The 26,270-nt window shown below is 29.2% G+C and overlaps 1 protein-coding gene across 1 annotated transcript; it reads right to left on the bottom strand.

The window, feature by feature from the left end:
• Positions 1 to 618: 618 nt before the first annotated feature.
• LOC147816789 (uncharacterized) lies at positions 619 to 21,645 on the bottom strand. Its single transcript, XM_087157379.1, has 5 exons — positions 21,463 to 21,645; positions 13,170 to 13,305; positions 6,884 to 6,939; positions 2,641 to 2,707; positions 619 to 865 (listed from the first exon to the last, which is right to left on the bottom strand). The coding sequence occupies exons 1-4, from the start codon at positions 21,643 to 21,645 to the stop codon at positions 2,687 to 2,689; spliced, it is 396 nt and encodes a 131-aa protein (XP_087013505.1). The 3' UTR covers positions 619 to 865; positions 2,641 to 2,686.
• Between the last annotated feature and the right edge of the window lie 4,625 nt (positions 21,646 to 26,270).

The following is a 26,270-nucleotide window of genomic DNA, read 5'->3' as shown; positions in this document are numbered from 1 at the left end:
TGTTACTAGTAAAAAAAAAACTAAAAGGAAATTGCACAATTGGTATATTTAAAGGCAATATGTAGGACATAGTTTGAATGCCCTGAGGGCTCAGAGCATAGAGCGCTCCAATGAGGTGAAACGGGTTCGAATTCCTGCGATGACTGGTCGATTCGAATTCCGCGACCGGCATGCATCGACCCTAGTCCTGGCGAAAAATATCCTCAATGGCAGACGGATTCATGGGTTAAAGTCCCCTTGCCGTCAGATTAACCGTGGAAGGTTTTCCTCTCAGTTTAAAGCAAATAAGTGATAGTTCTGTAAAAAAAAGTCTCCATAAAGGTAAATTTCTCCAAATACTTGATCTTCTGGTTGGGGTTCAAAATTACAAGGTTACGTAGTTGAACATTTGAAGTCTTTAATCCAAAATTGGGTCTGCGGTTCAACGACGGTTATAAAATAAAATTGTCAAAGAAAATCACATTGGCTCAGTGGGAAAGAAATTCCCTTCCCTACCTCTACAATTTATGACCCAAATACAACAAATTTGCATTTAACCTTCAGACGTTAGCCCGCGATAAGTGCCAAAATAAGTTTTAGCTAACTTTTGACAAATAAAGGACAATATTTTACCTTTAAGCACCAGCTCAGTTTATTTTCTAGCCCTCCTTGAATGTTGAATCCGTAGCCAATGTCAGCTCCAATATGCGGTCAAGCATTGGGACAAACTAGCCTTCGGGAAAGACTTTTTAATGGAACTGACCCACATTTGTGTTATATGGAGTAGAAAACCACGAAAACCTCCTAGGGGCAGCTCGGCAGCAAGGGTACAGCATTGACTCATTGTAGGAACTCGCTATCCTAGTGAAGAGTTTTGTAAGCCCACCTAGCAATAAAAAAAAGTATGGCAGAAACAAGTTTTACCTCATTTATTACATAAAAACCTGTGAAATTTTGCCGGAAATTGTAGGAATTTGTTGGCTCTACAAAAATTTTCATTATCAAAACTAGAATAAATATGGGTAAAACAAGATTTTGCAAAGTTTTAATAAAGAAAGAAATTTTGCCACAAAACATAGGCTCACAAATAACAAATTCTTACAGCATACGCTGCTTTAACAAAACGTATCGTTAACTCTCCCACCATTAAAAGTTATGGTCAATACAAGTTTTTTAAAAAGATCAAAACGTTACTTATACTATGCTTAAATTTTAAATAAAATTACTTAAAAGGTACAGAATTTTTTTTCTGCATTTTAGAAATGAATCGTGTAGTCTAAAGTATATTTAGAGAAATGTTTTACTTAAATAATATAAATAGTTATTTTAATCGTTTCAAATTTACAATTTCTGAAAAAGTGGCCCCCATAAAAAATGACAATGGCTGGTAACAATTTGTTACTAGTTTTTCCCTATTTCGCTTAGCAAAAAAATCATAAAAAGTTTCAGCAAAATTTACTTTTGGTTAAATTTGTCATCGAAGTTCCAAGTTCGAATTGTGCTTCAAAACGTTATCGAATTATAGCTAATAGTTCGCCTAAAAGTTTTCGTGAAGGAAGCCGCAAAAAAAAGGCTATGGCGCAAAAAGAAAAATACATAAAATATAGCGACTTGATTAAGTAGGAAAAAGTTTGAACCTTGCCACCAATCTTCAGTAAAAATAGATTCTCAACGTGGATGCTTCTACTGGATCAATTATAAGTTACAGAAAAAAATATTAAACATTGAGTTATACAATATAAAAAACATTTTTCTACAAAAATATTATTTAAAATTTTTTATCTCTGCACATATCTCATGTAATTGTCTCATGTTATATCTCATGTCATAATTTGACACAACAAGTTAGAATTTTAAGAGCGGATGATTGCCCTTTGTAGAAATTTGTTAGCCCAAGTATATGCTATTTTACTTACCAGAGAGTTCTGGGAAAAGCAATTTTTCGTTTTCTTATGTTTAGAAAGTTTGAATTTTGCCTCCATAAGATAGCTCACCGTAAGGCATTGTCAGACCCACAATTTGTTTTCGTTAGTCAACTTGTCAAAAATACCACCAAAATTATTTTTACTGAACGTTTCCCTAATAAATTACAATTTATGACCTAGATTCTTCAAGTATGTATTTTCCTTGTCGTAGCCTATTACAATGTCGTACGTTAGCATTGCTTATACTCCCTCCTCCCTATTTGTCAGAAAAGAATTAACAAATAATATTATTACCAGAAATTATGATGCATTGCAAAATACCTGCCAATTATATGCCATCCTCAAGAGAGGAACCTAATTGGTGAAACTCAAAAAAAGTATTATGATATGAACGAAGTTATCCTGATATCTTATATCATAACAATGCTCATAACTAGGGACTAAATTAGAAATCTGAAGATTGTAGGAACCGAACTATTGGGGGACTTCATAACTTTAAACCAAATGTACACAATACATGATGCGTTTGAAATATTCATGACATAATCAAATTATGTTATAATAGTAAATTTGAGCTTGAATTTATTTCAATTTTTGTTATCAGACATTGCTCATAACATTCCTCTCACTTAGCCCGAAAAAGTTAGCAAATCCAGAATCCTTTTCCGTCTTTATGTGCTTTCACTATATTTGAACGGTCCGAAAATTTATTGAAACACCAGAAAATAATTCTTACCTGAACTATGAAGAATCACACAATACTCATAAAGACAACATCTTCATCATAAAGACAACATCCTGTCCTATAAAATGCAAAGTAATCAATAACATACAAATAAAATATCAGCCTTTTGAAATAATAATAAATTCACGACCCATATGAATATGAGGTCACTATATACTTATTTATACGAATTTTTTTTATTTTATTACATCACTGTATTACAATATTATTACAATACTCAATTCTTTTTCATACCTCTGTCAACCAAAGTTAGCCCTCTAAGTATAAGAATTAATTATCAGTACCACAGCGAGACTAAATATATGGATGTTAAACAATCGCCTGCCACCTGAAGCAACTTTTTCCAGGCACAAATGAGCCATATGCTAAAAAGTCAGTGATTTCAACTTCGTGTTTGACGGTGATAATGTGACTTCAGACACACACACACGTCGCAGCCCATTAAAATGGTAGACCCATTCATTCATCCACCAATCATAATTTTGATCTGAACTGGAGAACGATCTAGCGAACAGTTACCCCAGAAGTTTGATTTGATACAGAAACATGGAGGACTTAGTGACCTGACCGAGTTAAAGTGCACTAGTCACCATTTGCTAAATGGGGAGTCTTCGGCCAGCGAGGATCGAACTCACGGCCACTTAAACATGGTCCAAGCTCTCTACTAACCACAATATCACGGTCTTTGAAGAATTCTCTCGTTTTGTGATGTAAATAAGATTAAAATGACGAATAAAACTAATTTTTTCATCTTCTCCACTTGCGGCAATGCGAAAAACCGAGATTTATAGTGAATATGGTTTCTTTTGAGAATTTTAGTAATAAATCGTGTGGTGTATATGATGTTTGGAGAAATGCCTTACGTAAATAATATGGATTAAATATATTTTGAAAAAGTGACCCCTATATTTCACAAGTTATTTTAATTTTAGTTTACTCTTGGTCTTATATTAGTTTTATTCAAAACTAGTATGTATATATATATATATATATATATATATATATATATATATATATATATATATATATATATATATATATATATATATATATATACTAGTCAAAACTTACATTATTCTTCAATTTACTCTATAATTTATATTCTATGGTTTACTATACTTGCTACTTGACATGCATTTTACTTTACATTTAATTCTACGGTTACTTTCCAGTTTTCCACAATTTTTAATTATGCTTTTCACTTTTTACTTCAAACTTTACTTTACTAGCTGTTTTCTTTACGTTACATTTTGTGATTTAATTTGCACTCCACATTTTATTTTACTTCATACTTTACTTCATGTTAAGTTTACTTGACGCTTCTACTTTATACTTACTTTAAACTATGCTGCGCTTTTTACTATATTTCATTTAGTGCCTTCCTTACTTTACACTTTACTTTTTACTATATTTTATAATTTTTTACACTTTCTAATTTAAGCATTGCTTTATAATTCAACCTTATTTTCATCTTTACAAGATACACTTTTATATAATTTCTTGCTTTATATTATTCTATATTTAATATGATATTTAACGCTTGATTTTACACATTACTGTATATAACACGCCTCACTTGAATTTACGCTTTATTTGCTTTACACGTTTCTTAATGTTTTACACATTACTTTACGCTCTACATTCCACTTTGCTTAACTTTTTTTCTATATTTAACTTTCTATACTTTCCGATTTTTACCTTCCTCTCTTTACTTTATGTTTCACTTTATATCTTACTCTTTACGTAATAATTTACTTCATATTTTACGCTTTAACTATTCCCGATATTTTACATTTTTCTACTCTTTATTCTCTGCTGTAATTTCTAGTTAATATTTCAAGTTCTCTTTTACTCTTTTTTTTTAATTTTACTCACACTAAATATTTTAATTTTTGCACCTTATATTTTCGCGTTGCCTGGTTTTTTATGCATTTCTGTACGCAATTTTTATTTTACTCTTTATTTTAAATTTTAAGATTTACTTTATTCTATGCTTATTTTTTAATTTCGATTACGCGTAATTTGTTATTTGAACGCTTCAGTAAAACATTTGCATCTAAAATTCATCAATTTAATCTGTATTCGCACAAAATTAAACCATATTCATAGATACGAAAAAAGAAATTTCTACTTAACTATTTATAAGCAAAACAGAAATATTTAGCTTATTGTACGATATTTAATTTTATTTTTTGCCGCAATTTGGCAAGGTTCACCCTTAGTTCAATAAATTTAATTCTTCGCTACATTGAGATTTATTGAGAAACTCTTATTTTAAATGGAAAATGCACCGTTCTTAATCGAGACATTTTAATAAAACGTATATATATTTAATACTACAGGAAATTAATCTAGAAATGTTTTTATTATCATTATTAGCAAACATTCCCTATCAGGACGTTACGGTTAACATTGTTATTTATAATTCATTAATTAAAAATTCATTAATTAATCTATTTTTCATAAGTCCACGTTTTGAATTTAAATGCATTCAGCAGAAAAATTAATTATTTTAATTTACATATATTGCGGATTTTTTTACAATAATGAAAGTCAATTTTTTTTCCTTCAAAAATGGCTTTAACCTGACTAAAAGGCCCTAGACTGAACGAAAACTACCTTTTTTTGGCGAATATGTTGTCTTCTTTTCCAATATGCTGCAAGTCTTGAAGATAATTTCTTTTTAGTATACAAAAATATGCTCCTTATTAATATGTCTCTTTATTTGTATTGCGTATTCTTTTTTATTTTCTTGAAAGCTTATATAAATGATGATTAATATAAACACGAAGAGTTTTAAATTCTTCTGAGTTACCCTTAAAAGCTAAGACGTCGACTCCTAGTTGGATTTGTATACAATAGTTTTCGAAAGCTGAAAAAATATGACATACAATATTTTAATAATCATATATTTTCCTTGTTTTTCAGTACCGCATTGAATCAAATAGTAATCAAAGTTGGAATTTTCACGATATAATATAGCATTTTATTATTGTATAATCAAAATGAAAAAGAGATTTTTAGCCATTTGTGTTACCTCTTTTCCTAATTTTCAATGATGCGTCAAATATTTTGAGTATTCAATCATTTATGTCATATTAAAAGACAAAAATTGCAGAAATAATTATCTGATTGTGAAAATTTTTAATGAAATAATAAATTGCTGACATCTAAGACTACTTATTTTTTAAAAAGGAAATTTTTTCATAAAATTAAATTTGCCATAAAAGAATCTGAGTGTAAGAGGTTTTCTTAAATCTAATTTTTTGTCCAATTTTTTTTAAAGAAAATTTTGTAAAAGATGGTTGTAGTTAAAGTGCAAGAGTTTAAAAAACGATTGTGAGAAAACTGAGAAACCAAGCTAAGCGCAGAAGATACTGTCAGAGGGATTTTAATTTAAAATAATTATGTAAACAGGAACATAAATGCCTCTAATTAAGTAATAGTTAATATTGCAGACTAACATTATACGAGCATTTTGAAATAGACACCGCATCCACAATTACAGTTGAATTTCTTCGAACATGGTAATCCTTCTTTATATTTTAAGAAATATTATATATTCACCCCCAGAAGTTAGGCCATCGAACAAAATTTGTCTTCCCAACGAAAATTTTTATTATTCCATTAGTCAAATTAAGGTTACAGAAAAAATAAGCGTAAGATAACTTTTGTTTTGGAATTTGGAATACTGCCTTCAAATATTCATCCGTTGTAGAAAATAGCTATCCTAACAAAGAGTTTTGTAAGCCCTCCCATTAATAAAAAAAAGTATGGCCAAAACAAGTATTCGATCATTTATTTCATAAAAACTGCAAAATTTTGCGAAAAATGTAGGAAACTGTAGGAGCAGCAAAAAATTTCATTATCCCACCATCTAGAAAAAAATATGGCTAAAACAAGTTTTTGGAGACTTTTAATCTAGAAAGAAATTTTGCCCCAAAACATAGGCTCACTTCATAAACTGTCTTAGGGTTTATTTGTCGTAACTTTAAACCAAATTTACATGTTATTTACATATATATGTATGATGCGTTTCAAATATTCATAATATAATTAAATTATGATATATCAGTAAATTTGAGCTTGAATTTATTTCACTTTTTGTTATCAGACATCGCTCATATCCTTCCTCCCACTTTGCCTGAAAAAGTGAGCCCTTTCCGACTTTCGGTACTTTTATTATATTTGAACGGGCTGAAAATTTATTGAAATACTTCTGTATAATTCTTACCAGAGATATGATGAATCGCAAAATACTATTCTCCATCATAAAGACAACATCCTGTCCTATTAAATGCAAAGTAATCAGTAAGATATGAATAAAATTTTAGTCTTTTAAAATAATAATAAACTTACGACACATATTGAATCTGTGGTCACTATTATTTATTTGTTCGAAGAAAAATTTTATTAAAAAACTGTTATATGCGTTCAATTTTTCCCTATACCTCTGTCAACCAAAGTTAGCCATCTAAACGTAAGGATGAATTATCAGTTGACACCGGCCACAGGGAGACTAAATATGTAAGAAATGGCGATTAAACAAATGCTTGCCATTCTCCACCTGACGCTACTTTTTCCTCAAAAATTGAGCCATGTGCTCAAAAATCAGTGATTTCGACTTCTTGTATTACGCCTGAAAGATGCTACCAAAACTTACATTCACCCATTATTGTTGCTGTTTCTAATGCCACTTGTCTATACCAGCAAGCATGCTGGGTGTAACCAAGATAATTTTGAAGCAGAGGGTATGCTTTTTGCTTTTCAGTGGATCCGTTTATGGCCAGAAAGCGACTTCAGACACACGTCACTGCTCGTTTAAAAGATGGACCCTTTCATACATACACAGATCATAATTCTGACCTGAACCAGAGAACGATCTATTTCCCCCAGAAGTATGATTTGTTATGGAAACATGGAGGATTTTGTGACCCAGCAGACTTAACGTGCACCATTCACTATTTACTACACGGGAAGTCTCTACCAAACATGCAATCCCGGTCTCCCACTCATTCTTTCATTCACAGACGTTACAAGATGACTAAAAAAGATTTTAATGACGAATAAAACTATTTTTTTTATTCCTCTCCACTTGCTGCAATACGAAAAACTGAGATTTACAGTGATACAGGTTTCTTTTGGGAATTAAAAAATTTTTTTTTATTCGAATTAAATTCTAAATTATTGTTTTTAACGGCGATTTTATTCCGGCACATTTTTTAGGTCTATTTTTGATAAATTTTTACTATCATCGCTTTTTCCTAAAATTTGCGGCTTTTAAGTTTTGTTTTAAGAATTATTTTTTTCCATTTTTTCTTTTATAAATTTTTTTATTACCTCTGTTTATATAATGAAGCGGTTTTTTTAAACTATTTCTACTAGAATTTTTTTCTTTTATGACTAGTTTTTCCCAAAATTGTGGTAATATGAAAAACTGAGATTTTTAGAGCTGTTTTTTTCTATTATTCTTTCCTTAAAATTTTTTGCTTCTATTGATGTTTTTATTACGACGCGTTATTTCTCAAGAGCATTTCTGATGATATGATTTTATTCTCCTATCTCCACTTTTTTCCAAGATAATATGGAGAAATGAAATTTTGCTTTTGAATTCAAAACGATCTATTTTCCTCTTTCTCTTTTTCTTCATTCAAAACTGTCAGAAACACTGTTAGTATCGTTTTTATACCTATATATATTGTGTTTGTTTTATTCCTCGCTATCTTTATTATTTTTCTATAAGTAGTGATTCTGATATACAGGGTGTTTATAAAGTTCTGGACCCATTTTGATGCTTTATAACTCATAAAATAATAAAGATAGATTAAAATTAATGACATAAATGGTTAGATGGACTCAAAAAGTTTCATGACCCTTGCCAATGAACTTCCACGTGTGCCCCCTTCGTCGCACGGAGAATATCAAGTCGATAGTCAATTTCACGCCAGGTAGCGGCAAGCATGTCGACATCCACAGAGACTATTGCGGTTGTAATTCTGGCTTTTAGGTCATCAATGTTCGACACGATCCTCCTGCAAATATTGTCCTTTATAAATCCACAAAGAAAAAAGTCCAGCGGCGTTGTATCAGGTGATCTGGGTGGCCAAGCAATTGGACCAATCGTCCAATCCATCTTCCTGGAAAATGGTCATTCAAAAAACTACGAACGATGATACCCCAATGAGATGGTGCACCATCTTGTTGCAAGAAGACATGTGGCTGAAACTTTTATAGTTGTGGAAATACGAAGTTTTCCAACATGTCTAGGTATACGACTGATGAAACCGTCTTTACTGTAAAAAAGAAAGGCCCAATGACTCGGTCGTGCATTAGTCCACACCACACATTAACCTTTGGGGAATCCCTTTGTCTCTACGGTATTCATGGGGGTTTTCAGATCCCCATATGTGCACATTATGGCGATTAACAATGCCAGAAACACCCATTTTGGACCCATTTTAATGTTTAATAACTCGTAACGCTTGCCGCTACCTGGCGTGAAATTGATCATTTACTTGATATTCTCCGTGCGACGAAGGGGGTAGACGTGGAAGTTCATTGACAAGGGTCATGAAACTTTTTGAGTTTATCTAACCATTTATGTTATTAATTTTAATCTATCTTTAATATTTTATGGGTTATTAAACATCAAAATGTGTCCGGGACTTTATAAACACCTTGTATATTTTTTTCTATTTCTTGCGTTTTTCTTTTATTTTGCCATTTCATTTTTCTTATAAATGTAAACTTTTGTATTTTTTATCGCAATTGTTTTTAGTATATTATGTAAGCTAACATGAAACGCAGATAATTTGTTCCAAAATGTTTAATAAATATAGATGTAAATTAAGTAAGGTATTTGTATATTCTTCTTACTATTTCCCCTGTATATAATAATTTCAATTCATTTAATTTACATGATATTTCGGTACAACTATTATATTTTTTTCTCGCCTTACAGTTACAATTTCCTTTAAGCGTTGATTGCCATAATTTTTTTTGCTGTAAGACGCAGCATTTTGTTTTCTCCAGAAGATTGAGTAACATTAAAAAAATAGAGATTCACAGTTTTCGAATACACGAAACTTTTGCATAACTGGATTATAGAGTGTTTGAACAGTAATATCGATTTCTGAACGCCTTTCTTTCTCTTACATGTTTTATTTGCAATGATCTATTTATAAGTTTTATGTCAATTTGGAATCTACTTATTTTTCATTTTTGAATAATGAAATAACTTTATTTTACACTGGATCAGTATTTCAGGGAAACTGAATTTTGTTATCAAAGGTTAATGTTTCGAAATCAAGTTTAATTTCGCATTAAATTTTAATTTTGATTGATGGTTGATGATATTTAAAAATAATTTAATGAAATATTTCACTGTATTATTCTTTCTCTTACATGTTTTATTTGCAATGATCTATTTATAAGTTTCATGTCAATTTAGAATCTACTTATTTTTCATTTTTGAATAATGAAACAATTTTATTTTACACTGGATCAGTATTTCAGGGAAACTGAATTTCGTTATCAAAGATTCATTTCGAAATAAAGTTTAATTTCGCATTAAATTTTAATTTTGATTTATGGTTGATGATATTTAAAAATAATTGAATGAAATATTTCACTGTATTAATCCGAATAATATCTGTTTTTTTAGTATCTAATAAATTTTACTATTCTAAACTAAAACAAATTTCAACTAGTATTACTGGTTTAAAAGATTGAACCCTAAATTTTATAAGGTAAAAAAGTTATTTATACTCTACTTAAATTTCATTTAAAATAACATAAAATGTACGGAAACATTATTCTGCATTTTAGAAATGAATCGCGTAGTTTAAATGATATTTTGAGAAAGGCTTTACATAAATAATATAAGCAACTATTTTAATCGTTTTAAATTTCAAATTTTTGAGAAAGTTGCCCCTACAAAAATGCCACTGGCTGGTAACAAAGCATTACTAATTTTGTCCTATATTGCTCAGCGAAAAAAGCATATAAAGTTTAAACCAAAAATTACTTTTGGTTAAATTTCGTCTTTGAAACCCCAAGTTTGAATTTTGATTAGAAACGTCAGCGTATTATAGAAAATAGTTTGCCCAAAAGTTTCGTACGGCAAGCCACATAAAAAGATATAGTGCAATAAAAACAGCTACTTGATGACGTAAGAAGAAGTTTGAACCTTGCCACCAATCTTTAGCAACTAGGTTAAAAGTTCTGCAGAACCAATATAAAATTAATGATTTTTTCTACCAAAACCTTATTTACATTCTTATCTCTGCACGTCTCATGTTATTTCTCATGTCATAACTAGAAACACAACAAGTTTGAATTTTGAGACCAAACGTTTGAACCTCGTAGAAAACTGCTAGCCCAAGTATATGCTATTTTACCTACCAAAAACGAGTTACGGAAGAAGCAATTTTTAGTTTTCTTATGATTAAGAGGTTAGGATTTCGCCTTCAAGCGATAGCCCATCGCAAGAAATCATTAGGCCCACAATTTTTTTTCGCTAACAAACTTGTTAAGAATATCACCAAAACTAGTTTTATTTATTTTTTGACTTAAAGATTACAATTTATGACCTAAAAATGTCCTGCGTTAGCATTGCTTCTAATCCCCCCCCCCCATTTGTCAGAGAAGAATTAGCAAATCACATTATTACCAGAGCTAGGGTGAATCGCAAAATACCTGCAAATTATGTGCCATCCTCATCATTAAGACTATCATGCCTAATTTGAATGAAGTTATCCTCATATCATATCTAATCCCTTAAAAAGTAATATTTAAAAATTTTGGAAACTGTATAAAACTTTGTGTACCTTTCAATTTGTATAAAACTTCATGTACCTTTATGGGACTTTTAAGTCCAACTAATATTATTACCATAAATCATTGAAATGGAATAAAATATCCCATTGGAACTTGTAACATAACTTTCCGTTTATCATTACTAGTTGACAACACACAATTATTTGAAATTGAACATCACCAATGTAACCATTTAGATGTTAGTAATTCGTTCTAGGACGCCCTTTAATGATTCCTCAATATCATTCCTCAATTCTCAGCTTTGTACCTTGATCAAGTTTGCACTTAAGTGAGTTGGTGACAGATGTCAATAGATCCAAAATGATGTCATTTAAGACATTTAAAAGCCACATGTTGCAAATTTTTTTCTTAACTTCGATTAAATTATATTTTTAAAAAAAAATTCCTATTTAAAATAATCTAAGGCTATAAAAATTTAATTGAATAATAAAAATAATAAGTATGCTACAAAACTTCATACTGACTTTTAAGGAACGTTGTTTAAAAATATTGGGGGAGGGTCAAAATGTATTTAATGTATATATTACAACTTTGAAATAAGTGAATTGTTAAAGAATTCTCCTTCCACATGATTTTTTCAACCATGAATTGATGAATTCTGAATTCTCAGAGTGTATTTTTTTAATTGACGTACTTTTACGGTAAACGAATTTTGAAATAAGCACTGGAAAAAAATAGGCAGTTGTTTATTTAACACTTTTCGCAACTTTTTCTGTTCACTTGCCGCATAGCGGGTAGTTATTTTCAGGTCTAATAAAAGGGGTAAAAGGGTTTTGCTGTTTGAAATTTTTTTTTAAATATGTGACAGCTTTTATAGTTGTGTTTATGGGCTAAACTTTTAGTTAATCTCAGTTCCAATACATTGTTTTTTGCTTCTTGTGTGGCGCTGCTGAGGTTTTTTTGAAGCAGGTATTGATACCGGAATTCACCTACTGAATTTCATTGCAAAAGATATTACATTTTTTAAAAAAACATTTTCAAATGAAATAATATTGTTTTCAAATAAATATCCAATGCTTAATAGTTTTAAATTTGTTTTTTTTTTTTCATTGTAAAGTTTAATTTATTTTCTTTTATAATTTCAGCTATAAGTCTTCATCTTTTTAAACACTCAAAAAATATTTTTCAGCCTTATTTACATTAACAAAATGCAAAATAATTTTCAAAGGCTTTACATGATCATGATAAAAATAACTAGTTTCTGACAAAGAACTCTTTTCTTAATTATATTAGCCACCATAAAAAGATAGAGAGATGTTTCAGATGGATTTCAGAAGATGGAATATGAAGCCTGATATTGAAAATATTTTGCAAAATGCACATGAGAGTGCAAGAATCTCACCGAACTCAGCTCAATATACGCACACGTGAACCCGCAAGTATTGCATCAAACATGTAAAATTATTGGCGTTTTCATACGCTACTTACTGATGGTACGGTGTAATACATTGTGTTTGAATGAACGCAAAACGTTGAATAGATCAATGTTAAAACCACGCTTTTGCATTCAACATTTCATTTTTGAAAAGGGAAAATTAAGCACTTTTTAAAACCAAAAAAAGCACCTTTAAGGGCTTTTAACAAAAGGAAAATAAGCACATTTAAACACTACACACTAAGGAATTGATAGGAAATTATTTCATAACTCTTCCAATTTCCTATGAGAAAATATTTAAGCTTACCTTCCAGTGTTTTGAGATTAAAGGCATAAGTGTTTTCCAGTTCATTCTTTTCAGTTATCTCTTCCCAAGCAGCGCTAAAGTTTGCTTTTAATAATTTTTGAATGTGGTCGCACAACACTATGTCCAATTCTTCAAGCTGCAAAGACAAATACATTCATTTTTTCTATACATAAAGTTTATGGAAATTTTTTCATTAAGTATTGGTTGGCAATTAAAAAAATTGTATTTATTTGATTTTATTGGTTTTTTGTTAAATTTATATAAGCTTTTTTTCCTTCTTTAAAAATCTACAAGCAAAATTATCTGATAAAAAGTATTAACAGGGTTGCCACTGATATCTGTGAAAAAAATCCTTATGTTTCCCCTGCACATATTATGCACAGTATATTAAGAGGATACACACATTCACTGTGTTCTTGTGAACTATATTCGGATAAAGATGCTGAAGTTGCTGAAAAAACTTGGAGAATTAAGAAACAGCACAACATAAAACAGATAACGCTATAGAAAAAGAAATAATATAATATAGCCTTAAATATATTGAGTTTGGAGAGGTCTGAATTTTTTAAAAGGAAATAAAATCCCCTATTTGAAAGGAAAAATACAAAATTCCCCGCATTTTCCCTGCCATTTTAGCTGATTTTTAAATCCCCTAATCCCTATGGAGTGGCAACGCTGATTAAATATTCTTAATATAATTCAAAAACTATGTAATAGCTAAAATAGTTATTATTTGAAATGAAAATTTTGAAACGAAGTACAACAGGATGCGTAGCCAAATCTTTCAATGAAAAATAAGCACCTTTTAAGTACTTTAAGCACGTAAAAAATATTTTTGAGCTCTATATACATTAACGAAATGCAAAATAATTTTTAAAGACTTCACATGATCATGCTAAAATAACTAGTTTCCAACAAAGAACTCTTTTCTCGATTATATTAGCCTTTATAAAATGATCAAGAGATTTTTTTGGTCCGATATCGGAGGGGGAGGGGTCTGAAATTGAGAATCTCCTGCAAAAGGCAGCAGAGTTGCACATGCAGACCTCACAGTATTTCATCAAACATGTAAAATAATTGGTGCTTTCATACGCTATGGACCGATGGTATGCCGAAATAGATTGTGGTTGAATGAATTGTGAAAACGTTGAATAGAACAATGTAAAAAATACGCTTTTGCATATTATGCAGCGACATGGTAGAGTAAAAAAAAAACTCATCATTTTCGAAAAGGGAAAATTAAGCACTTTTTAAAAACACCCAATGAAAAAAGCACCTTTAAGGGCCTTTAAAAAATGAAAATCTAAAATCCTTTTTAAAAACGCTACACACCGTGCATAATAATCAAAACAAACAAATCAGTGAATTTCGTCATAGTTGAATTCCAGGCGTAACAGAAGGGAAATCGCACAAGTACTTTATTCTAAAAAAAAGTTATTTAAATTTTAAAGTTATTTACTCAATGTTCCAAGTATACTGAAAGACATTATAAGTTTCAATATAAGTACACAAAACAATTTGCTTTTTAACACAAAATTAAAAACACTTAGGTAAATCGTTAATGTCAAAACTTCTGTACTACTTAGTGCAATACTTTAGCTGACCTGACACTGATGTTAAAAATTTTAATTAATTAGCAAAAACATATTTAATTAAAAATTTTTCTATTTTGAAAAATACTGTCATGCAATTATAGGGTATACATATTTCCTAGCTTTTAAAATTTCTTTATTTCATCAATTTATAATACTTTTTAACTGGGTGCGTAGCCAAATCTTTCAACAAAAAATAAACACCTTTTAAGAACTTTTTAAGCACTATATACATTAAAAAGATGCAAAATAATTTTCAAAGACTTTACATGATCATGATAAAATAATGTAAAACATGTAAAATGATTGGCGCTATCACACGCTACGGACCGACGGTACGCCGAAACGGATTGTGGTCGAATGAAATGTGAAAGAGTTGAATAGAACAAAGTGAAAAGCAAGCTTTAGCATAATACATGGAGAAAATAAAATTAAGCACTTTTTAAAAGCACCCAATGAAAAAAGCACCTTTAAGGGCTTTAAAAAATCGAAACTAAGCACCTTTAAGCACTTTTTAAAATAACTACGCACCATGTATAATCATTCCGAATCTTGCTCTAAGCAAATTAAATCAACTGTTTAATTCTTATACAATTTCATTCAAAGCGAAAATAAATAATTTTATTTTAGCACTAAATGTAACTCTTAGCGTAATGCAAGCGTATAACTATTTATAATTCAATGTTGCGACAAAATAAATATCAAAAGCTTCTTTTTTTTTAAAAATCTGACTTCGCTTAAGCTGCTTTATTTTTTTATGAACCACATACATCTTTTGGTTACGGGGTTAAATTCTGAAGGGAATTTTTGGTGATTAATTTTCAAGCCAGATATTTCTAATTTAATGTTACTTGGCCTTATTTTTGGCAGAATCATTTCTCAATAACTCGCCAATAATGGATCTGTGGTTTAGGAGCAACAAATACACTTGGATTTTGAAAATGTTAGACTTAGGACTAGTGGGTTTTTGTATGTCCCATGGTCGCTCAGTCTGACTGCCAGAAATGTTACAAAATTGACTTTTTGAATCTGTCTTGATAAAAAAAAAGGCTCTATTGTGAAGGATGAATAGGGAATGTGTTTCTTTATGATGCCATTTTTAATAGATAAACTTCTCAATTTTGATGAATAAAAATTGGTAAAAACTTGACTGCTCATTTTCTTAACACAAGAGAACTTTACTTTTTCCTATTAACAGGGCTCAAACTCAGAATGGCATATAATATTTTGTTTTTTCATTGCTTTAAATAAATTTTTTCTAACAGTTAGCCTTTACAGAATTCTAATTAGTACAAATTTGAGATTTATATGCTATATTTTATATAGATATATAATATGAAATTATGCAAAAATTTGCTATTAAATAAAAAAAGTAACACAGGGTTGCTCCTCAAATCTGGAAAACAAATTCCTCGTGCTTTCCCTGTACATATAATACACAATATTAAGAGGAAACACAATTACTGTGTTGGGTTAACTATACTAACTTTAATCGAGGGAAAATTTTCGAAGAAAAAAAGGAACAGCTGAACATTCTTAAATAATCCATAGATTACGCTTTAAGTGGGCACCATTTTTTAAAAGACGAAAATAGGAACTAAAATTGCTTGCTTTTCCCAATTTGCAAGGAAAAAATAAAAATCCTCTGCATTTTTCCTGTTATTTCTGGTAACTTTTAAATTCCGTGTATTTTCCAGGTTTTCCCTGTTGTCCCTATGGAATGGCAACCTTGTAACATTTAGATAAAAGTATTAAATTAAAATTTATACATTACTGAAATTTTGTTTCATTGTAAAATTAAATTGATTAGTTAGAATCAATGTTCTATTTTTTTGGTTAAATTAGAACTAGATATTATAACCTTTGTATCATTTGAACTACTAAAATATTATTGCTCTCAACATTTAAGATTTGCTTTAATGTTTTTTTGCTTTCTAATATGAGTGAAGATAAATTTTTGACTATCTTGTTGGAAGGAGGGAAAGATGAGATTTCTTTTCTTTACATAACTGTCAACATTGATAGGAAAAAAAACGCGGTGTACTTTACGAAATATAAATTTCAAGATAATTGTTGTATAATGTACTAAATATTTTACACAAATGGAATTTTAGAGATTTTTTTATAGTAATAAAAATAGAACAACACCAATATCTTACAGTTACGATTGACATTAAGCATACTTGAAGCACTATGTATTATGTTTATACATAATTTTGAATATTAAAAGGCATTTAATTCAAAGATAGTTGAAAGAATTGTTTCGTTAATTTAAAAAGAGAATCCTCATCCCTATTACTTATATGTGCTTCTTTATGTTATATTTATTTAAATATTCAAGCAAGCAATAATCTGTGCAAAAATTCTATTTAAATAGGGATTTGTTTCAGGAAACTTACTCAATTTTAGGAAATTATCAAAGATGTACAAAAACGATTAGAATTTTAAATAAACCAGAAGACCAGGAGAAACTGGTAAAATCCAGTAGAGTTAGCAGCTATGTTTTTATTTCTATGAAATCGATTTTCTATTTTTGAAAATTATGCTTAAAATTGCTCAAAGAGTAAAAAAAAATTATTGTTTAGTTAGAACTTGATTAGATTAGTTCTTGGTAGTTAAGAGAAAAAGGGTAGTTAAGGGTTTTTTTTCCGAATTTTTTAAGTTTTTTTTTAAGAATAAGATTACGTAATCTCCTGAAAACCATAATTTTTACAACTCAATCGTAAGACTGTGATAAACTATGAGATTGTAATATTTAGCACCACTGCATATAGTTTGCCAAAAGTAAGAAATCCCTCAGCCATTCGTCTGGACCATGTGGCGATGACTATGGTAATGAGGTATAACTATTTTAAGTAGGATTGTGGGGTCACTGCATAGGACAGGCTTTAGCTCTGGTCAGCTTTTTCTTTGGTTTATTGTGTTAACCCTATAGTGAATTGAAGCTACCCTCCCTGAAATGCACTATTCTTGTTTCTATAGCAGCATATGGCCTCAGATATTGTGGTGGGGGGAGTTCTTACCGAGGACAAATTATACATAGCATGCAGATCTGAAAACATTGAGAATTAAATAAAACTTACCAACTAAAGGATCATTGGGTAAGCTGATGCTGGCATATGTTACACCAGGAACACTGTACTGTCATTTTGAACAAGAAGAGTAACAGACCACTTCAAAACCTTCACTGGGCTCAATCTGAACATAAACGTTCTCCAACACTTGATCTGACAAGATGTTCGTACAGTCAAACTGAAACGAGAGTGCTTTTCTTAAAGAGACTTTCAATTATTTTATTACTACATGCAGGAAAATATATTTTGTAGAAAGATTGCATAAATAGCACATCATTATAACATGCAATATTTTAATATTATGGGATGAATAATTCTGAGAAAAGTAAACGGAAAAAATATGTTTGAATTTTTTTTTCTTTTCGTTTTATAATTGAAATGGAAGAAAAACATATTTTGTAGTGATTCTGCTAGATTTCATAAGCTATGTGTTCTGAGGATCTCGGATATTCAAATTTCAGAGTGCCATTTTAGGAAAAACAGATCCTCATTTAAAGCAATACTTTAATAGATTTAAAATAATAACGTTCTGTGGATCAGCGAATATAAATGCAATGATCATCTGATGATTAGGACTGGGCAAACTATCAGTTTAATATATACATCGTCATGGCGATACAGTTGCTGTAGTTTATTGCAAGCATCGGAATTCTGATTTAAGCCGCCCATATAAGATGATTGTGATTTAGCTACATAACATGCGAGGATCTTTGCCCCCGCTGAACCAGCCAAATTTGATTTCATCAAGTTACGAAGATGTTGATTTTATCTTGACAAAATGTACAAAATTTTGGACGCTTTGGCTTAGAGCAGTCACGAGAATAATATCCTTTTCCAGAACAATTATAACATGTTATGGATTCTAACCCTTCGATTCTAATAACTTGATCATTTCTTTATACTCCAAATTGATCACATAGAGAGGATATCTGAGAGTTACTTTTGTACAACTCTTTCAGTTCAATATAATCGTCAATTTTATTCACTAATAACATTGGCGACTTCAGCAAGGACCACTCACTGACATAATATGCTTGAACTACTACTGGTGCACTTTGCTTAATTCGGTCTGATATAATTAAATTTTTTAAATATTCCACTGTTTTTATATTTAAACCTTTTATCCATCCATCATAAAAATGTTTCAAGTTCATTATAATATTCTCGCCAAGTACTATCAATTTTAATTTTATGCGAATAAAACAACTGTCTAAATTTTTCAGGACTTAATTTAGATCGTTTTAGTAGCAATTCTTTGACATGAGAATAGTTTTCCGCTAATTCTTCTGATTCTCGCATGATTATTTTCACTTTATCTCTTGGCAAAACACTAGTCAAGCAAGCCACCTATAAATTTAGCTCCATTTTAATTCATTTCATTACTCTTTCGAAATGCACCAAGAATAAACTTATGTCGCCATTTTTCGAATCAAAGTACTTTAACTGAGATTGCCAGTCTATTTTTGTTTTTGGCGAATCAATAGGTAAATAAGTGCCAACGCTAGTTCAAATTTTCTCATTTCTAATTCGCGATCGCAACGCTCGAGTACGCCGTCTAGCGGGAGCCTGTAAATATCGGACATTAATTTATCACGTTTTCATTTAGTTCCATCGAAATCATTGACTGAATCAGACGCCATTTTTTAGTAGCAAATAAGAAACAAAATTTCCCTAAGGAAAAGGCCGAGGAACTTGAAAAAAATCTCCAGAATATTAGTAAATCTTTCAGAAACAGAACACGCCAAACATTTGAAGAAAAATTCTTCAATAATTTATAACTTCTATTATCAATAAACTTGCAACTGATGACTTCCGATTTCGGATACTGTTACAGATGTGTGTATTAAGGTAAAATGCATTTCTTCTGTCTTCAATTCATTACGAATTAAAGTGAAGTCAACATTACTTTCGTCATTCCAGTGAATAAATATGAATTCAGAACATACAGAATTGTAATAGTTATAGCATATTCTTCTTCGTTATAGAATAGTATATATTTCTGTATCCATATAATTCGGAAAACAACAATAAAAAATTATCCAAGTTACTTGAAATAGTGCCATTTGTGCTGATTCTTAATTAATTTTGATCGCTTTCTTGGTAAGTATTTTTTAGTTTTGAAAGAATAAGTTCAACTAGAATTCAGCTATTCTGTTTTTACTCACATATTCAATTTCATATCTATTATAAAATTTTGCTGTGTAGTATGTTATCTAAAAGTAATGAAGGGATAAACTATGTATCTATTATTTGAGAATAAAGTTTTCAAACAAGGAACTTATCATTTTGGAATTCTCCGGGAATTATAAATCAGGTAAGTGCAATGATTTTTACAATAAAAAATTTGAGTGTAAATATTTTTTTTTCATTTGATGATGGTTCTCTACAGAATGGTTTTTTACGTCTGATTAAGAACTATAAGAATAATAAAAAAAGAAACAATATGAAAGTTTTTATTTCAATGTAAAGAATTCTTGAAATCGTTTTTTTATCCTAAAAATTCTTTATTTTCCGTTTTTTAGTTTATAATTTTTTGATAAAAATTGTTCTCAAAATACTTTTTTTGAAAAATTAAATGGTATAACATTATGTGTTTATGTATACTTCTTGTATATTCCAATGTTTGAAGTAATATGATTCAGAAAAGTATGGAATAAAAATTCGGTACTTACTTATTAACGCCACCGCCGCTACAGATTTGGCGGTTTTTAAGTGCCGCTAATCTACACTTAAAATTTTTGCGACAATTCATAAAATAAAACACTTTATTTAAAATCAAAATAGTCAATCGGATTTCGGTGGAAAATGAGCCGATATAGAGTTTAGCATAGATTCAAAACAATCATATCGCCATATGAACTCTGATAAATAAGATTCCAAATGAAATAACATTTCCAAAACGTACGTTTACCAAGATAAAGTTTTATGTTGTGGGAATTGGTACATTTTCGTTTTTTCGGTAAAATATTTCCCTCCTAAAAAAATACAATTGCATCTTGTTTTGTTTTTGGCAAATCCCAAAGACGAATTTTTGTAGCACTAAAAATGGCGACAGAAAAGAATTGTTCATTTGTTTTTGTTTCGTCAGCATTCTTTATTTTACATTTCTTAGTTTCTAAATAATGATTTTTATTGAAACTTGAAATTTTTTGATAAAAATTGCTGTCTAAAAACTTTGTTTACAAAATTGAATTTCATAAAATTATGAGGCTTATGTATACTTTTTGTTCATTTTAATTTTTGAAGTAATATGATTCTTAAAACTATAGAATGTAAAGTTTAAATGGACCTTTCATGTTATATCATTAAATTTAGTAAAACTATTTCTCGGGCATTAGGTTTTAACTCTTATAAGAATATGCATATTTTTTTCTGTTAATGTACAAATATTTTTCCAATGTGTTTTGGATATTCCTTCTCTAATAAAAAGAGATGCCATTTTGTTTTCGTTTGCATAAGAAAGAATATCAAGCATTTTTCTTTTTTAAATTTAATTAGTCACAATAAAGAAGGAACGTTGCAATGCTACATGCTACTTTAACGACGTCTCTAGAGTAACTGAATGACGGTTCATGTAGAAATCGCAGGTATGCGTCTCATACAACAACGCCCCCTATAGTTCGTTGCGATCGCGAATTCATGCTTTCGCATAGCTTCTTCCTCAGCAGCGGCGGCTTCTGCTTCTCTATCCGCATTTAAATTGAATATCATTCCTTGTTCCAAATCCTCATCATAGTTTTTAATATTTAAAACCAAGTTTTTTAGATCTACAACATTAAAAGCATCGTGTGCTTCTTCGCCAAGTTCCATTGCAATAACCTGTAACTCTGACTTATCACATTCTAAGCAGAACGAATATTAAATACTTTTAGCTTATAAAGTTACTGACAAGTGTTTATGAAGAAGATTAAAGCAGATATCAGAATTACAAAAAGAAGAAAACTGTAAACTTCTATGCTAGGAATAATTATAGTAACTTACTGTGCTTGATAATACTGTAAGAGATATTTAACGTATATTTTAATTATATCTTTATTTAATCGTATTCGAATCCAAACTAGACATAGAAACATAATAATTCAAAACAATATTCACGCACGTTGCAACAAGTCATATTAAACTCTAATACATATGCTCGCCCTTCAAATATTTAGCTGCTTACAAAAAATAAAGATTTTTAACTGTTCAATAGGAATTATGTTCAATTTTGATTTTCTTATTATATGCTCGACATGATTAATTGCTTCACTTGCCAATTGTTTTAACAAAAACACATTTTTAAAAATAAATTATCACTAAAATCAAGATGCTGTAACAAAACATAATATACAGGTTTTGACTCTTTTCTCGCCAGGTACCTAGTCTTGTACTACGTTATTTAAAAAAATATTGCAGACCCCTCGGATATGTAACATTATTTCCTTCTAAATGTACCATCTTTTTTTCAGTAACAGCTATTTTTATTTAATATACATCTAAAGTATATTTCTTTACTTAAAATTTACGATCAGAGTTGGTTATGTCAAGTTCTACTAAAATTTGAAACATAGAATTTTCTATTTAAATATTTTCCATAATGTTTTATTTATTATATTGAAAAAAAGTTTTTCAAATATACTTTGTAAATTCAGAAATTTAAACTATGTATCAAAGAAAAAAATTTCAAAAAGAGTTCCAAAGTTACCCACTTTTCATTATACGAAATTCTTGTAATACACAAAATTCGCTATGCAATTCCGCTGTATCACTGATTTATTTAAAATTCTGCTGTCATTTCGATTTAATTTATGATTGAATATTTCAATTTTCGGTGGTTTGGAAGCATGTTGGGGGTAGGGGATTGTGAATAAATTTTAATTCTTGTAAATGTTGTTTTGAACCATGTAAAAGCAGTTCTTTATTTTGAAATGTATTCTAAATTCTAAAAGCGATTTTTATGATCTAATTGATACTATGAAATAATGGGAAAAATTTCTGAAGTTTAAATATTTTGGAGAACATTTTAGTAATTTTGAAGTACATTTTGAAAATTCTTGAACCAGATATATAATGTTGGAACATGAAATTTTTAATTAAATTAATGAAGACTATTTTCTCTAATTAGATAATTTTTTTAAATTCTTTACGTAGTTTTATTGTATACTGTTTATTGTATACTACAAAAACTGTTGCATTTTTTCGCTGTGCAAATATCTGCATTTACTTTTCATTACTTAAATAAGAAACAATAAAAAGACAATCAATAAATATCCTCATTTTTTAAAAAAAATAGTATGCTTAGTAAGTAATTGGATGTTTTGCATCGATTAAATTTAAACAGCAGAATGCTTTTTAATTTCTTAACAGCATTTAATTCTCAGCTAGCTGACAATAATTTTAAGTTTTTTTTCACAAAATCTTGACAATTTAAAAATGATATTTTCTTTAAAAGGAAAACCTAAATTAAAATACTAAAAAATTTATTCGTGAATTATTGAAAAAATAACGTAAAGAATGTGGTAGCATAAAGATTAAGATTTTGAGAATTGTTAAAATTTAATTTTAAAAATAATTCAGCGAAACACGAGTGGACAGGTAATTAATTTTTTTTAAGATTAAAACAATATATAAGATGTTGAGAAAAATTAAAATGTTTAAAAATGTTGACTCTGTATTCGCATTAATAATTATGAAACATGTAATGAATAAATTGTTAAATATATTATTCCATATCTATGCTTACGTATGTATATTATTGAAATTGCATCAATTATTGAAAGAAAAAATTGCATCAATTATTATAAATTATCAATTACTAAAATATAAAATTAAAAAAAGCTGATGTATAATCACATCCTATCAGAAACATACTTTACAAAACTCGACATTCATAGAAAAAAATGTTTTTCATTCAATTAAATGTATTATTCAAATCCCTTTACTAAATTAAGCATCAGTTTTTAGACAACTAAAAAGAAACATCGTCTTTTATAAATAAATAAGAAAAAAACGGACTAGCTACTAGCGAATAAAAAAGAAACTTTACGCTACTCGTGTGTAAGTCAAGTTCTTTTTAAGTTATTCACATTTAATTGTCCCCATTAAATATTTCTTCGTTGTTACCAAATTATTTTTTTAAAAATAATAAATTTTTCTCTGTTTCTGCTAAGTAAAAACAGTTGTAATTTTATATTTTTCAATGATAAAATATGCAGATGAAAGTGGTTTTAAAAAAACATCTACGACTTATAATTCAAAATCGTTTCATCCATATATGAATTAAATAATAATAAATAATTATTTCAAATTACTTTTCGCATGAAATTAACTTTATGTAAACTGGTTTTATGAGTGGGCATAATTTTTTTTGAATTGATTACTTAGTTCTAAAAATATGACTAAAGACGCAAAAAGTGAAATTAACATTAAGGTCTCTGAGCTTTGGATCGCTCTCCTGACCAAACTATGAGAACCCTATTTCCCAGATGCGGCTGTCCCCTATATAATATAGGTTAAGAATCTAAATAAGTAAAAAAAAAATATACTTATTCAGAGAAAGTACGTTTTTGTGTACGATTTCATTACTTAATTAATAGTTAGCACTAAATAATTAGTATATTTGAGGTCACCCCCCTCCCCCAGGAACCATTAAGATTGACAAACGAATCCGATAATTAGAACAGAAGTTATTCAGGGTGATATATATTTTAGGGCACTGTACATAACATGGTATGATTTGAAAATCGCTAGCTTATAAGAGAAACAGAGGAAAACTTTAGAAGAGTTAAGAGCAATAATTTTAAAATTCTTAAAATTATAATAATCCATTTCCAAACTGTTGCAACCAAATATATTCTTATTAGTATTTTTAATAAACTTTAGAGTTTTATAGAAAATTCTTGATAAAAGGATTCAGCAGAATTTTTGAAAAGTGTTTAAGCAGGAGCAGTAAGAAGTAAAACTTGCATGAATTAAAACGTAACTGTAATTTTTTTTATGTACTATGTTTTATGTAATATGTTTTATGTAATATGTTTTATGTAATATGTAATGTGTATATAATATGAAATGAGCGATTTTAGGCTGATTTTAAAGTAAATAGGACAAAATGCATCACTATATATTACTACAATTTTAATTATTTGTGTTAAGTACCATTAAGAAATAAAAGTTAGAAACTTCATCTAGGAATTAAAAAAAAATTACTTGGAAAAATATCCTTATTACTAATGTTTATTTGCGCAGTAAAAATTTCAACTAGTACAGTCGCATTATTAATTTATCTTTATATTGCGGATGATTGCGGCAAGCCTCAGTATTTTAACTGTCAGAAAAACTTCGTTTAAAAAAAAGGTATGCTTATTCAAAGAAAGAACGTTTTTGTGTCTGATTATGTCACTTTAAATATAGTTCGCACAAAATACCTCGTTTGAAGGCACCCCTGGGAAACAGTTTGAATCTTAGAACGTGAAAATCCGATCATTGGGAGAAAAAGTTATTCAGAGTGGTTCTATTATTTTTTTTCCGCACTGCTCTTCATGTATATAAATTAATAAAAACTTAAATTATTCACATATTTCTGAAATTCAAGTTTTACTTCAAATAAAATTTAAACTTCTGAAGCTTGAAGACCTGAAAATATATTTTCTAATCATTGTGTATCATCATACAACTTATAAAGTAAGTGATTGCTTCTGTCACAGTATCTATTATAACATGTTATTTTAACAGGTAATTTTGAGAGCTGCAGCATTAGACGTCTAGTGCATTATTGTAACATAAATTGTTTTTATTTATAGCTTTTAATGAATAGTAATCAATAATCTCAATTTAAACACAATAGACAATATGTCTATACGCATTGGATTAGAACAATAAGGTAAAAAATGAAAAAGCCGATAAAAGTTTGCTTCTGAATAAAAGAAGTTTTTTTTAATAAAAAAAAAAAAAAACATTGGAATTGTTAGAAAAGGTCAACTTTTATTGTTACTTTGTTAACGAAAGCTTACAATTGACGAACGTTTTGAAGACACGGATAAAGGTTTACTACCATGGGGACCAACATTTGAAGGCAAAATTCAAATTTGTCATTTCAGAGACGAAAAGTTTTACAGTTTGCTTTTGTTATATAAGATCATTTTGAGGATGGGATAACACAAATTTTAGGCAAATTAATACGCATTATTAATGTCCTACCCAGGGCTACTGTTTGGAAGTTAAAATGAAGTGTTTTGCAAGTCGAAACATAGTTAAAATTCTTTTCAATCCAAAATTTTTTTGACAAATGGGCAAACGAGTATCTTGTATGGGTTAACAGTGTCGTAATCTGGGCTTAAATTTGGAGCCAAAATTTAAATTTCTGTTTTTTTTTTTTTTTTTTTTTTTTTTTTTTGCTTTCGTTGAAACCGAGCTAAAATTAATTTTGAATATTATTATTATATCTTTTAACATATTGA

Source organism: Parasteatoda tepidariorum, chromosome 1 (assembly GCF_982258835.1).
Source record: "Parasteatoda tepidariorum strain Cologne lab strain chromosome 1, Ptep-v5.0, whole genome shotgun sequence".
NCBI lineage: Eukaryota > Metazoa > Arthropoda > Arachnida > Araneae > Theridiidae > Parasteatoda > Parasteatoda tepidariorum.
This window is presented reverse-complemented; position numbering and strand designations above follow the sequence as displayed.